At 35.9% G+C, this 16,360-nt stretch overlaps 2 protein-coding genes across 4 annotated transcripts; both read left to right on the top strand.

Annotated features, from left to right (window-relative positions):
* The first annotated feature begins 500 nt into the window (after positions 1 to 500).
* LOC104888427 (hypothetical protein) lies at positions 501 to 5,453 on the top strand. 3 transcript variants are annotated; one of them, XM_010673397.3, is made up of 7 exons: positions 501 to 783; positions 1,826 to 2,372; positions 2,799 to 3,297; positions 4,039 to 4,133; positions 4,230 to 4,313; positions 4,411 to 4,538; positions 4,893 to 5,453. In XM_010673397.3, exons 2-7 carry the CDS (start codon positions 1,932 to 1,934, stop codon positions 5,050 to 5,052), a joined length of 1,407 nt encoding a protein of 468 aa, XP_010671699.1. In that variant the 5' UTR covers positions 501 to 783; positions 1,826 to 1,931; the 3' UTR covers positions 5,053 to 5,453. The 3 variants fall into 3 exon arrangements, with proteins under 3 accessions (XP_010671699.1, XP_048496902.1, XP_010671700.1); XM_048640945.1 differs by having other exon boundaries at positions 4,875 to 5,453; XM_010673398.3 differs by having other exon boundaries at positions 502 to 783; positions 4,908 to 5,453.
* Positions 5,454 to 12,199: 6,746 nt separating this feature from the next.
* On the top strand, positions 12,200 to 14,168 carry LOC104888426 (jasmonate-induced protein homolog). The gene is made up of 2 exons (XM_010673396.4): positions 12,200 to 12,333; positions 13,351 to 14,168. Exon 2 carries the CDS (start codon positions 13,368 to 13,370, stop codon positions 13,938 to 13,940), a length of 573 nt encoding a protein of 190 aa, XP_010671698.1. The 5' UTR covers positions 12,200 to 12,333; positions 13,351 to 13,367; the 3' UTR covers positions 13,941 to 14,168.
* The last annotated feature ends 2,192 nt before the right edge of the window (positions 14,169 to 16,360 follow it).

Raw genomic sequence — 16,360 nt, 5'->3', positions numbered from 1 at the left:
ACTATTGGTCTTTCCAAGATTCGAACACGCATTCCGTAAAAAAAGACAACTAATAGCCTTATGAACTCACCATCTCTCCTTTGAGTTGCTCGCTATGAGGGAGTTGTCTTACAAGAAAATAGTAGGCAATAGGCTAAATCGCTACTTGAATTAGTTGTTTGTTTAGGTTAACCACCATCAATCTAAGTAGTGGCTAGAGAAAAGAGGGATGATAAACATCTAACAGGTAGATGTGTTAGATATAAGTTTTCGTAGAACAAATATAACATTTTTATTGTGGGTAATAACTTTTATCTATCTCTCTCCTATCACATGTTCACATGAGACCCTTTTGTTTTTCATTCTTTCTATCTCTCTCCTCTCCAAAAATTACCTAAGAGTCCGTTATTTGAAAAATGTAACATCTAAATAAAAACGGAGGAAGTATTAATTAGATTAACGGTTAGAGATTTATCTAACCTACAGTGGAAAAGGTTGTCTATTTAGGTAAAGTGGGAAATATTTTGACTCTTAAGCATAATTTGGGGGAAAAAATTGATCAATTATGACATTCCCCCCTCTCTAACCCTAATTCTAGATTACAATTTCTCTCTACATTCATCCATTCCAGCTTTTCATCTTAAAATCTGTCAAATAAACGCACACCATTTCGCATTTTCAGCACTCAAACAATTGAATTTGAGGAAAAGTGAGGGAAAAGAAACTAAAAGATTCGGCGAAATTTGTAGTATATTTTTTCGACGACACCAAGAAGTCGAACTTGGATCTTCCAAAAACTTTAAGGTTTTGTTTCCGACTATTTTTAATAATTTAAGTTTGTTGCTTACACATATTTGAGTAAGAATTCAGTTTTTCTTTATTTTTAGTTTCTTCATTGTTACTCTAATTCTTTACTTTATTACTTATCTGCTAATTAATTACTCCCTTTGTCTAGTTTACTCGTTTTGACTTTTCATATTTTTGATGTAAAACTTTGAGTAATAATATCTCTAATTATGTATTTGTAAAAATTATAAAAATTTGATATTCCGAAACTACATATTGAAATGAATCAAACAATATCCCACATATAAAACACAAATGATGGTCAAAGTAACAATGATGAATAGTGTTATAAGTCAAACTGGGTAAAATGGTAAAGGACGGAGGGAGTACTTTATAATTCATTAGTTTATTAAATTCATTCCCTTGTTGATACTTAGGTGACAATGTAGCTCTCCTGCAGCTTGAATTTTTTGATAATTTCATTTTGTGTCTTTGTTTCTGGGTCTTGGATACTCATTTGACGTAGTATTAAAATGATTAGCCATGTCAAATCTTGATTGATGCTTGTTCTTTGATTCGTTTTCGCGAGACAAGTAGAGATTCTGCAAAACCGAATGTGTGAGGTTAATTTTGAACATAAATTCAGGAAACATCCTTTAGCTGAGTGTAATGTGGTTGAGTTGAAACAGTTTCGCTATCATATTCGATGAAGTGGCTTTAATTTTGGATGGACTAAAATGGGAAGAGTCAAGAGTTACACATACATGATAAAAGACATTGCAATGGCCATGTTGACTCACATAGTAACTTAATTGTCCTTGGGGTGAATGATCGAAGCCTTTTGATTTCTATTTGTCTTGGATATTTGGATGGTAAGATTGTGCATAAATTAACATCAATACCGTGGATAAAAATGCAATGTCTGTGTTGATGTTGGATTTCCCAATTAGATAACAAATGTAGGAATATATGTTATTGCTTCATTTTGTGATGCTATGTTGCTATGCTTAAGAGATCTCTTGTGATTATCTAGTTCATCCATTGAGCTTTCAACTTGCAGAAATTCGGAGGCATGATTAAGGTGGCTTCTTCAGTCATTGCTACTTTCTCTTCATGGACAACAGCGTTTAAACAAAGTTGACATAGTAAAGTAGTAAGTTGTATTAATGGAATCCTTCAGTGGCCTTGCAACCAGTTCCTGCTTTCCTGTTACAAGGAAAAAGAGAAGTAGCTTACTTCGGCGACCTCATCCTGATCCAAAGCCAATTATTAGTTTCCGTAATGTTTTCAAGTTGCCAAGCTCACCCATAGATTATGGAGGACCCGAAGCCACTGACTTACATTGCTCAAATGGCAACTTAAGGATGAGGACTGTTTCTGAAGGTTTTAGACCTCCTTCTGCCGGTCACAGCAAGTCTGATGCAAACAAGCAAGGTGGATACGGCCATTCAGGGAATGAGAACAAGCTGAAAAAAGTTAAGCTAAAGCTTGGTAGTATCACCCGTACTCTTCATACCAAACTCACAACAGAGATTCCATTAGAGAGCAGACCACTTGGTACGAGATCCATTGATTCTACTGTTGTCTCTGGCACTCACCTAAAACAGGTACTCCTAAGTCCTATTTCAATGGGTTTTGTGAATTTTTTTTTGATTACCAAGACTTTTTAATTCTATTGTCATGCATGGGTTTTCTAGACATGCTTTTGAATTTAATTAGTATCCTAACTCATTAAGTTCTGATTAAATGCTTTGCTTCTTTTTGCCTGAGCCAGTCCCTGCATCTCTTGGTTGTTCTGCAAAAAAATTCTGGGCCATCTCTTGGTTGGTTTGAATGTTTTATGTCTTGAATTTTGTTTTATAACTATCCCTCTCAATCAAAATTTGTCATTGCTGCGCTGGATGCATTTATTAGAACTTTTCTTGTTGGCTTTTATGCCTTCTGCAGATATTGCCGTAGTTATCATAAACCTGTCTTCCTCTACGTGAGTGTTTGTAGCAAGTATGAGTAGTTATTACTGACTCAGTCTGCAGGACTTCCCTAGGAACAGTGTTCTTGACTCCAAGGAGAACATTTCAAGGAGAAACATGGATCAAAATGGTGATGCAATGTATGAACTGGGTCATAAGAACAAGCGAGGTGCTAAGCAACTTGCTATAGATGAGGGATTAGATGATGAGGATGATGAGGAAATTCGTTATCTAAAGAAACTCAGAGCTTCTATGGCGGCTTCTGGCCATGGGGACAAGCAAGAGCAGAATGGCAGGAAAAGTAAAGGGATAGCTAATCTTATGGGTATTGGTTATTTTGATACAAAAGACGGTAGAAGGAGAATATATGAGGACAATGATTATGAAATGGAGCTGACATCAGACGATGGACTCAAGAGCAAGAGGAAAAGGCTTAAAGAAGATTTTGTTGATCCTTCCGGGCGAGAGATGACCATGAAAACACGTAAACGAGCTCTTGAGCATCCTGAATCTGGCGGTCTTGTGGAATTCCCAAATGGGTTACCCAGTCCCCCTTCCAAAAGTAAGCTTTTTTTGTTCTTTCTTTTTGGGATTTATTTTTGTTAAACTAGCTTATACATAGCACTTCATTTAAATTACAATCCTGGAAGTTAGTGTTCAAGTAACTAGTTTAAGTTTTTGGACTTGGATAGTATTAATTTTATAAAAGAGAAGTCCAACCAATAAAAATGTCGCACTTTCCCGCTTTGATGGAGTGCCTGATAGATTCCTGTAAGTTGTAGCAAAAACTCAAATTTTATATCTTTGAGATAGGTCTTTGAACTCTTTGTTTTAATAAGGTGAATAAAGTACTACATATAAGGTAGATTTACCTGGTTTTTCTGTTCTTTCCATTATTTTGTTATAAGTAAAAACCTGATTTGATGATTTAACCAAATTTACCGATCAACCAATGGTCAAGAATCCACCAGAGGCAGATTGTAGGATTATGATGAGATCTACACAGCCTTACAATATATTGGTGAGGGTGTATGCAAGATCCTTGATTGAAATTACACTTACTTGCAGTACTTCCTCCGTTTTCTATTACATGCATCGTTTCTATTTTTGGCAATTCTCTATTACTTGCATCATTTCTATTTTTGGCAATATATTCTATCTTTCTCTCTCCTAGCACACGGGGTTCTTTTTTTTTTCTCTCTCCTCTCCTTGGTCCTTGTGCAAAAGGAAAGAATGCAAGTAATATACAACGGAGGAAGTATATACTCTGGGCATCTTTGACCTTGTTGGCTGATTATGTCAGAGCAAAAGCTGCCAGAAATGGACCAACAACTGAGGAAAGCTGAGGCTGCACAAAGACGTCGGTTACAAGCGGAGAAGGCAGCTAAGGAAGCTCAGGTTCACCATTTGACCCTTTTTTTCCAGTTCCTCTTTTTTCCTTCTTTTCATCTGGCAATAAAGAAATATTCCCGGATTCTTATATATATGTCATAGGCTGAAGCTATTAGAAAAATACTTGGACAAGACTCTGATCGGAAAAAGGAAGAGAAGTTGAAGAAGCAAGAAGAACTGGCTCAGGTACTGTAAAAGATTGATACTCTGCTGTCTGCTCTCTGCCTACTCCTCTAGAGATCATGTCAGAGACTCAAGAGTTCATAATGTTCTATCTATACAGGAGAAGATTGTCAAAGCTGCAACACTTAAACCAAATACAGTTAGATGGATCTTCGGTCAACATGGAACAGTGGTTACTTTCTCAGAAGATATGGGACTGCCTAGGATACTTAATTCCCTGCCTTGCAGGTATGAGGCTATGCAGCTTTTGCTATGCTATACTTCATGTGCTGCCTTCTAATTGCAACTTTGACATTTGCATTAATTATAGAAAAACAATCATTATCATGTAAGATGTGGGATCTATCTCAATATGTACTTTCAAAAGATAAACTTTTTTAAAAAAAAAATTTGCTGGCAAATCTAAGATATAAATGGTCAAAGATGTGCATTTGAGAATGTAAGGTCAAAGTGGTTTATTGATAGGGAATGGAGGAAGTATATCGACTTTCTTTGTATAACTCTTCTAACATTAGTGGTGTGGGGGATCTGATTTGTGATATTCTTCCTTTGCCTTATTTGAAGATCTAACAATGAGAATAGCCTGAAACTTTCCAGATATCCTCCACCACGTGAGAAGTGTGTTGGACCTAATTGTACTAATGAATACAAGTATCGGGATTCAAAGTCAAAACTCCCGCTTTGCAGCCTGCATTGCTACAAAGCAGTACGAGGAAATGTGGGACTTCTGCCTGCTTGCTGATCTTAGCAATGTTGGTGCCCCTTCTTTTTGTTCAGGATGACGGCATTTGTACTGTAAATGATGTTGATAGTAAGCTGACTACAGATTCTACTAGGTAACGATGATGTCAGAAACTAATTTCTAGGTTAGTTTAGAACTTGTGGGCTGTGGCGAGATGATGTATGAGCCAGAAATCAGAAATTTTGATATTTTAGTCAGTGTAACCTGAAATCCAATACAACTGTAAGATACGCGACAATGGAATGGCGTCTGTTCGTCAAAGATTTTGTACCCCAAGATGTTAAACCACTTTGGAAGTAGCCTTTGTAACTTTTTGACCAATTTACACTTGTAAATTGTATGATGCTTCTGGAAAACATTAAAATCTGCATGAATTTGAAGAGCTTACAGAGTTTGGATTAGTCTCGTTTGACGTTAGTCTCAACAATTATTTTTTGAATGTGGTTCTTTTCATTCATGAAATCGCACTCGTTACATATTGTTTATGAATGCCTTAGTTGACTGAGTATTAGCCAACTCGAGCTTGCATTATAAGCAACTAGTAGGAGCTGCGGAAGTTAATTGTTAGAGTTTGTGAAGAGTAATATTAGGGCAAAGTTGTATTCTCATTGATGCCATCTCTATATATATATGTGTGTGTGTGTGATATAAAGTTGAAATCAAATATGTATAGAACTCTAAGCATGGGAAACTTTTCCTTATACACAATATTTCGTAACACCTCCTTCAAGTTTGAGCATGGGAGGGATTGAAATTCAAAAATGTCCAACTTGGACAATAACAAATCGAGCAGAGACTTGTCAAGAGCCTTAGTGAAAATATCAACAAGCTGAGCCTTAGTGGATCCTCATTGATGGCATCACGTATAAAATGACAATCAACCTTAATATGCTTAATACATTCATGAAAGACAAGGTTCTTAGCAATATGGAGAGCAAACTGACTGTCACATAATAGAGGAATAGCCTTGGGATGATTCGCCCCCAAGCTCAACAACAACTCCTTTAACCACTTTAATTCACAAGTAATGGAAGCCATGGAACGATATTTAGCTTCCACAGAGGAACGAGAAACAATTTGTTATTTCTTAGTCTTTCAGGAAATAGGAGAGTGACCTAAGAAGACAATCCAACCTGATAAAGATCGACGAGTGTCAGGTTAAACAACCCAATCAAAATCACACCAATCTTGGAGAGATAGATCACAATCGTCCCGAAGAAGAATACCCTGCCTTGATTACCTTTTAAATAGCGGACCACACGCAAGGCGGCATCCTAGTGCTCAACACGAGGCTCTTGTATGAATTGGGACAAAACATGAACCGAGTAGGCCATGCCTAGTGACAGCTAAATTAATAAGACGACCCACAAGCCATCAATAAGCAGCTGCATCAGAGAAAAGAGGGCCTTCAGCATGGGCCACATGATGATGTTGTTCAATAGGAAAGCCAGTGCGCTTGGCACCCAGCAACCCTACCTGAGAAATAATATCCAACGTGTATTTTCGTTGGCAAATAAAGGAACTGGAAGAACTGCGAGCAACCTCAATGCCAAGAAAATATTTGAGGGAGCCCAAATCATTCATCTTAAAGCCATCACTCAAATATGCTTTGAAAGAAGAAATTAAAGAGCAGCAGAGTCATTGCCTGAAATGATAAGATCATCAACATATACTAGTACATTGATTTGAACAGAGCGACTAGTATAAGTAAAGAGAGAATAGTCGGAACAAGACTGCAGAAAACCATACTCCTTCAAGACAGTGATCAGTTTAGCAAACCAACAACAGGAACTTGTTTCAATCTACACACAAGATTTGGGTTAGAGCATTCAAACCCAAGAGGAAGTTTCATATACACCTCTTCATCCAAATCGCCATGAAAAAGGCATTGTGAACGTCCATCTATTGAAGCTCCCAGTTTTTGGAAGCAGTAATAGCAAGAGATTTGCGAACGGTGGTCATTTTTGGCCACTGGAGCTAAACTTTATGTGTAATAAATACCAACCTCCCGATGATTCCCCAACACAACCAAATGTGACTTGAGACTTTCAACAGCACCATTAGACAACAAGTACTTGGTGCGAAACACCCACTGACTCCCCAAAGCCCATTTTTTGGGTGGTAACTCTGTCAAAGTCCATGTGCCATTATCTTCTAAAGTATAAATCTCATCCTGCATAGATGCTTTCCACCTATCACACTTCATAGCCTCTTTGAATGATTTGGGATCCGTGTTAGTAACAACAGCAGTAAGAAATTAAACTTGCGATAATGGGGTGAAAAATTTGTACAATTAACATAGTGAGCTATAAGAAAAGGATTACCTAAGGAAGCAGATGGAGAGGATGCAGATATAGATGGACTTTTGGAAACAACGAAGTGAGTAACAAAATCTTTTCAAGCGAATAGAGGGAATTTTATCCCCAAACCCATGACCTAAATGTATAGAAAGAGCTAGAGAAGGACCCAAAACAGGATATGGGCCCTGCGTTACAGGAAATGTGGGCCCATTAGAGGAGAAGCTGGGGCTGCACTCATCAGGGTTGGGGATGGAGTGATGTGGTTGGGCATGTTGGGCTGTGGAGAGGTCAACACCCACTGGAGAAAAATTGGGCGGAATTGGGGAAGGTAATGGGCTGGTGTTTGTGTGTGAACTGGGGTCCATTTGTAGTAGATGTTGCAGGTTGGGTTATTTGAGCAGGAGGGCTGGTATGCGTGGTATTTGGAGAGAAAATTGGGCCTGGGCTGGAAATTGGGGATCTGATATCTGGAGGAGGAGAAGTAATAGTAGGAGCAGGTTAGGGTGCAAGTGGATAATCATCCACAAAATCATCATGAGTCAATCCATCAGCGGGCACCAAATTTTCAGGCTCAATATTCACATCTTCCGGGGTCAAAAAAGGGTACACATCTTCAAAGAATTTAACATCACGAAATACAAAATATTCCTTGGAATCAAGATCAAACAACCTCCACCCCTTTTTGCCAAAATGATATCCCACAAACACACATTTTCGACTTCGACTCTCAAACTTATTACCCTTAGTTTTGTGATTGTGAGCAAAACAAAGACAACATAAGGTTCGAAGAGCATCATACGCAGGTGGAGAACGAAAAAGAATGTCAAAAGGAGTTCTATTGATTAAGTGAACAGTAGCAAGCACACTTTCACTCCAAAAATATACAGTAAGGTTTGCTTGAAACCTTAAAGCATGCCCAACATTGAAAATGTGTTGATGCTTGCACTCGACTCTCCCATTTTGTTGACGAGTAGCAACATAAGAGGTTTGAAAATTAATACCAGTAGCAGCGAAAAAGTCAAGTAAACAATTAAATTCAGTTCCATTATCACTTTGAACCACTTTTATTGTTTGAGAAAATCGTCTATCGACCATAGCCACAAACATCATAAACATACGGAACACCTCAGTTTTATCCTCTATCAAATCACTAGTGGAAAAAAGCAGTAGGGTTGCGCTGAAAATGGCATGTAGGGCTGCGCTTTTTGAGGGCAGCCCTTTCCATCGCAGCCCTTCAGTATTCAAGTAGGGCTGCGCTAGAGAAGCGCAGCCCTTCACAACGAAGGGATGCGCTAGTTAGGAAAAAGCGCAGCCCTTCTAGCCCAGAAGGGCTGCACTAGTTAAGAAAAAGCGCAGCCCTTCTGGGCTAGAAGGGCTGCGTTTTTTCCTAACTAGCGCAGCCCTTCCTACCAAAAAAAAAAAAAAAATTTTTTTTTGTCATTTTTTTACTCATAATCTCACATTTTCTGAAATTAAACAGAAGAGAAGAGAAACGAAAATACTAAACCCAAAACAATAAAAAGAATGAAACGAAAATGAAAAAAAGGAACAAAAACTAATATACAAAGAGAAGTATACAATAAGTATACAAGAACATTAATCAAACAAAGATGAAATACAAATTATATAAAGAGAAGTATACAAGAACATTAATCAAAATAAACAAAGAGAAGTATACAAGAATAACATTAATCAAAATAAACAAAGAGAAGTATACAAGAATAACATTAATCAAAATAAACAAAGAGAAGTATACAAGAACATTAATCAAAACAAAGAGAAGTATACAAGAACATTAATCAAACAAAAACAAAGAGAAGTATACAAGAACATTAATCAAAACATATAAACAAAGAGAAGTATACAAGAACATTAATCAAAAATATAAACAAAGAGAAGTATACAAGAACATTATAGATCTGAAAATACAAGAACTACAACCTAATAATGTTTAAATACATAAAACAAAACCCAAATACATAATTTAAGGAAAAAAAAAATTTCGGAAAAACTTAAAATGGGTATTTGGAGGCTTAAACGAACTCGGATGGCTTAAAAAGCCTAAACGTCACGACATAGCGTGAGTTTGACTCGTTGGCTCGTTCCGCTTCCGAAAAGGTATCACAATAGGCAATCGGACTCCGTCGCCATGTTTAGTGCAAATCATTTCAAGGTTTTTGTCGCAAATGTTTATGGGAGTTTTTGAGAGAGAAGAGAGGATGAGAGAGGAGAGAGGATGAGAGAGAAGGAGGAAAGGAATAATGAGGGACGTGAGAGAGGAGAGAGAATGAGGGATAATATATTTGACGAATCCCCGCTCAATATTTCAAAGCCCGCGATTCCGAAATTTCAAATTTTTTCAGGAAGGGCTGCGCTTTTTTAAAAAAGCGCAGCCCTACTAGAGGGCTGCGCTTTTTAAAAAGCGCAGCCCTTCTTACTACAGAAGGGCTGCGCTTTTTAAAAAGCGCAGCCCTTACTAGAAGGGCTGCGCTTTTTTAAAAAGCGCAGCCCTTCTGTTAGTAGGGCTGCGCTTTTTTAAATAAGCGCAGCCCTTCACTAGTAGGGCTGCGCTTTTACGAAAAGCGCAGCCCTTCCTGCGCAGCCCTTTATGTTTTTTCCCCTAGTGAATAAATCCAAACAACACGGGAAAAATCACCTATAATAGTCAAAAAGTAACGAGCCACACAAGAAGATACATTTCTGTAAGAACCCCACAAATCACAATGAATTTTCTCAACTATTCTAGTATCCCTACTATCACCCAAAGGAAACTTGTCTCTAGAATGTTTAGCACAAAAACATATTTCACATGATTTATTCAAACTACCCTTATGGCCATAGAGAGGGAGAATAACTTTACAACTTTCTCCTAAGGATGACACATTTTGCGATACCAGAAATCAAAATCAGAAGAAGCACCATGAACAGAGACCAACTTTACTTTGTCATTTCTGTTGAAAAAGTAAAGTCCATCCTGTTTACGACCCGTTCCAATCAACCCCATCGTGTGGTCCTGTATAGCATACATGGAAGAGTTAAATTGTACAATGCAATTTAAATCATGCGTGAGTTGAGTAACATAAAATAAACTACAACTAAACTGAGGAACTAAGAGAACATCAGTGAGAGTAATAGTGGATGACAAGCGAACAAACCCCTTTTGAGTTGCCAAAGTAAAACCCCCATTAAGAAGGCCAACAGGACAAGGAGCAATAGAAATTAAATCATACATCCACGATTTCTCACTAGTAACATGGTGCATAGCACTGGCTCAATGATCTAGAAAGTAGAATCAAACTTACCACTCAAAAGATCATCAGACAATATTGTAGTACCAATAAGCCCGGCCAAAGCTTTCCATTGTTCAGGAGTGAAGAGCGATTATGAAGTGGATGGAGTGGATGATGAAGAAGTGCCCACGGCAAGAATACCCATGGTAGAGGTGGCTTGTGTCTTGACGGGCCCTCTACCACGACCCGAGCCAGAGTTACGGTTTGCCTCCCAACCTTTCGGATAACCCACGAGTTCAAAACATTGGCCAACCTCGTGACCATTCTTCTTGCAATGCGAACAAACTAACAAGGACCAACATTGAGCCACTTCATGCCCAACCTTATCGCAGTGGCTACAGGTGGGTTTCTCATTCAACCCACGACCACAACCAGCAGTAACCTTTACCGAGAACCCAAGCACATCAGACGTGGGATCGACAATAGGTGCTTTAGTGAGACGAACTCGTTCGTCTTGCACAACCAATTGATACACACGCTCCAGAGTAGGCAATGATTCAGTAGATAAAATTTGAGTGCGCAATTTACTATCATATTATGAGTTTAGACCCATTAAATAATCATGTAGTTTTTGATTTTCGCGGCGATTTTCATGAAAAAGGCCAACCGTGCACTTAATACAACATTGACATGAGATTAAAGGCTTGTGTTTAAACAACTCCTCCCACAAAACATTCAATTTACCATAGTAGGTAGAGATAGACATGATAACTAAATTACCTTATAGGTTTATATAGGAAACAATAAACCTAAGTATAATAGGTAACTCACTAGAACATTAGTTATCTAAAGTAACATATACTCTAGTTTCCGGACATACTAAAGCCCTAATAAACATACTAATACCCTAAACACACCATAACCCTAATACCTCCGTATTCGTAACGACACTAACACGAATGCTACGATTGAAAAGTGAAACAAAAAAGACTTAAACTTCAAATAACGGATGTTTTCATTCAGCAAGAAGAGCATCAACCAAGTTCACTCGAACAAGGCTGGTTCATTGTTAATATTGTACTTCCTCCGTTTCTTTTTACTCGCTACACTTCTCATTTCACGGACTCCTAGGCAATTTTTGGAGAAGAGAGAGGTAGAGAGTAAAAAGAAAAGGGACCCATGTGGGAGGAGAGAGATAGAGAGAGTTTATTGCCCAAAAAAGAAGTGTAGCAAGTAATATGAAACTTCCCATAATGAAAAGTGTAGCGAGTAAAAAGAAACGGAGGAAGTACTTCCCTACTCTGATATATCTTACCCCTTACAGAACTTCAAAGGGCAACAACACAGTAAGAATCATATACTAATGGTTAAGAGATTACTTTTGGTTCTACAAAATAATGGAAATGACAAATGGCGCAACACACTGATTCCCTAATTAAGTTATCACACCATAAAATAATTTGTAGCGGAAGAATCATATACTACAGAATACACCAGAGGTTACTTTTAATTCCATCAAAATTGTGGAGATGACAAATGACACTGTACAATAATTTATAATACATTAAATTGATTCCCTAAGGTATGGTGTATAAAATATTTTATGTTAAAAAATAATATAAAAAGCTACGATAAGGTAATTAAGGATTGTATATAAATATGCAATAGGATAGGTGGTTGGTGCAGACGTGCAGTGCAGCACAGAACGACCGTCGCTTGTTTTGCATCAAAACTACTACTCGTTTCTCAAGGTAATAATAGTAGTATGTATGTATATTTAGATGAGAAGTACTCTGATCATATCTCAACTATCGTAATTTCTTCATTTCTTGGTCCATTATTTATATAAGTCAGCCCGTTCAGTAGTTATAGGTGCTTGAGAGTTTGGGAAAAAGGTAAACAAATCCTTTTTTTCCTAGGTCGAAACAAAATACTTGACAATACTCGAACCCTCTACCTTTAGATTATATTTATATACAGTAGAAGTATTGCCAAGTACATGCTCCTTTCTTAAACAGTATGTTAAACTATGCCTTGAATTAAATATATGGTGCTAGGACTAACCAAGCACGGGGTCAGGGTACGGTATTCAACCCTAATGCGGTTAGGGGGTAATAACTCCGAACTTTTCGGTATATGCTGTCTAATATGTTTTAGTTTCGAATCTAGGTATTTGTTTAGATTAATTAGTCGGGTATTATATAACACCTATTAATTTATGTTTCCATTCTATAATTTATACTCTCTACCTAATAAAATTGTTTCTCCTCCGCCTCTAGACGTAGCTAACACATTGTTAGTGAACCATGTTAATCCCTATGCAATTATTCATTAATTTTTTCTTTGTTAATTGCATCTGTCACAATATAGTAGTATGTATATACAGTACTAGTGGATCCACCATATAAGAAGTAGGTCACACCGGTGACCCCGCTTGAATCGGTAATAAGATTAGTAGATTTTCTTTTTCCAATTTAATTTTTTTTGAAAATTGTCTTCAAAATTGACCATTTAATAACTTCAATAAAATTTAATAATTACATTGCGAGTCCACTTAATAAAATTTCCGGATCTGCCTCTATCAGCATCTATGTGCATATTCAATAGTTACTTCTTTTCTATTATTATAATAAACATGTGTAGTAGAAGTTTGAGAAGAAGCTCACGTGACACATACATTACAGAGTGCCATATGACACCGTTCCTTTGTTAGGAACGCTTTTTAATATATTTGTATAGATTAATTACTCGGACTGTACTGCATGCAGATCAAAGCAGCATCGAGATGGCTTCAGAACAACAAGCAATAGCAAAAAGTGATGAAGTACAGCATAAACAAATTATGCAGGAGTTGGTAGACAATGCAAAGAGTCTTGCTATGTCATCCAAAAGTAACATTGCTGCTGCTAATCAAGGACAATACACTGTTATCACCATAAAAAACACCACATCTGCAACACTTAATTACTACACGAAGCACGATTGGTTTGGGCATGTCCTTGGTTCATATCCTCAGTTTATTATGAATAATTCTTCAGCATCATTTATACATGTTGGAGACCCTGAACATGGCTCTGAAGGCGCTGTGGTGTATTCTGGCAAAAACAAAAATGGAATACCTATTGGATGGCTTTTGGCTTGGGATGCAACTCCAAACTTACCTGAAAAGAAGGTATATGTTGAATGTGGCCCTTTCTCTAAGTATGTTAATATAGATTGGTCTGCTCTCAAAGCTAAGCTCGAAGCAGCAGACATCATCGGTACATACATGGACCCAGTTACAAAGACCGTCATTGCTGCCCAAATTGTTAATCTTGGCAACTACGTTGGGGTTGGTGCAACTATTGGAGATGTGTAATCAGCCATTACTAGCTACATGGATACAGAGTTAAGGGTCACCAGTAATTAACGTGCATGTGCGGCTATATATACCAATTATCCGTGCATCATGGTGATTATATATATTAGTAGTTGAATAATGACCCTCATATCTATAAACTCATTTGTATCCAATGCCTCATTTGTATCATCACTGATATAATGGTTATAATATATTAATAATATGGGTTGTCTATCTATTTATATATATCTTCGTTCTAACACTTGTATCAAGTATATTTGTAGTGTTTGATGCATTGTGTACATGCCCGACCCTAAGCATGTCCAAAGTGGGACACGGAACAAGGCCTCACTTTCAAACGGGTCTCCAAACGAAACATATTTGCAAGATTTTTGAATTTAGCTCTTCTTGGAATCTATTAAAAGATTTTGAAGAGAAAAACTTAGTTTGAGGCATGTTTGTTATTTGGTTTACTTGCATATTTTGGTGGTTTTTTTTAAATTTTTTTATATAGGGACTTATTTTTCAGTATAAGCACATGGCCTCCATATTGTTCGGACTGGCGTTGATTGTGTATCATATTCATGTATGTTAGAGTGGCGGAAGAGATGATCTATATATGCTTTTATAGGACCTTAGTTTCTTCATACGTTGACTATTTGTATATTTTATCTCTTCTTTATAACTGCAATATTTTGACTTTTATACTAGATCATATCTTAACTTTAAGTTCTTTTAAGATATAAAATCAATGTTATCATATTCCCTAAAAAAAGCAATGTTATCATGTAGTAGGCTGTTAGATTAGTGTCAATGTATATTTTCAAAATATTAATATTTTAAATCTATAATTAATTGAATATTAGAATTATTGATGATCAAAGCAACCCTGTTTCTGACTTTACGTGCGCCCTAAGCAAAGTGAAAAAAGTTCCTCTTCAATTATTTTTCTAAATTTCATTTTGAATATATTTCAATAACATAAATCATTCAACATAACCTAATACATAAGCATAAGTAACACTATCCTTATATTCTAGTAGTATTATTTACTTAAAAAGATCCACTTAATTTCATTGAAGTAAGTTCTTATTTGTATTCATCTTTAGGTAAATCTAATATGAATTCAATCATAATTACAAAATTCATCTCTTCTTCCTATGTCTTATGTGTATATTAGGGTGGAAAAGGGGAAGTTTAAGATCTTTCTGTAACCGTGGAAGAGATGATTTATGTACACTTTTATAGGACTTAGGGCCTGTTCTCTTCGGCATAAAACAGCTGAACTGAACTGAACTGAACTTATCAAAGCTGAACTGAACTGAACTGAACTTATCGGAGCTGAACTGAACTGAACTGAACTTATCAGAGCTGAACTGAACTGAACTGAACTGAACTGAACTGAACTGAACTGAATTGAATTGAATTGAATTGAATTATATTACATTGAAATAAATTGAATGTAATAAATATATAAATAATATTTTAAGCAATAATAATATGAATATTAAATAATAATTATAATGATAAGTAATAATAATGAATAATAATAATAGTAGTATTTTGAATATTTTTAAATGATAGTTATAAATAAATAATATTAATAATCATAAATTATTAATAATAATAATAATTAATGATAGTAATGATAATTAATAATAATTATTTTATATTATTTGTATTAATATATTAATACTTGACGATGATATATAATAACAATAATATCTAAGAAGTAAATTAATATTACTATTTTAATAATTATATTTAATAACTTAAAAATATTTAGTAATAAAAATAATGATTGGGTTGGACCGCGAAAATTATACAATAAACCGTCTTGACGCGATTTGATTGGTTTATGGGCTAAAAAAAGTGGGTTTATTTGTGCTTTGACCTAAACCATGTTCCTCCTAATAATATATAGTAATAATAATTAGTAAAGCTACAATAAAAAAATATATATAGAAACAACAATAATAATAATAATAATAATAATAATAATAATAATAATACTTAATAGTAATGATATATATTTAAATAATAATAATAATAGTAATTAGTAAAATAAATTATACCAACATAATAATAATAATATTTAACAAAATGGTTATAAAAGAATAGAGCTGAACTGAACTGAACTGAACTGATCTGAACTGAACTGAACTGAACTTATTGGAGCTGAACTGAACTGAACTGAACTTATTGGAGCTGAACTGAACTGAACTGAACTTATTAGAGCTGAACTGAACTGAACTGAACTGAAAATAAGCTGGGGAGAACAGACCCTTAGTTTTTTCATACGATGTATAAACATATATTTTATCTCTTCGTTATAATCAAATTGCACATCGATAACTGTATAAGTCAAAATGCAGCATATATTTAAAAACGGAAAAAGTGTTATTTTGCGATATATTCCTAAACTAATTCCATTTTCA

The sequence above is a fragment of the Beta vulgaris genome, chromosome 3 (genome assembly GCF_026745355.1).
Source record: "Beta vulgaris subsp. vulgaris cultivar EL10 chromosome 3, EL10.2, whole genome shotgun sequence".
NCBI lineage: Eukaryota > Viridiplantae > Streptophyta > Magnoliopsida > Caryophyllales > Amaranthaceae > Beta > Beta vulgaris.
Note: the sequence above shows the minus strand (reverse complement) of the source record. Positions and strands in the feature narration are given on the sequence as shown.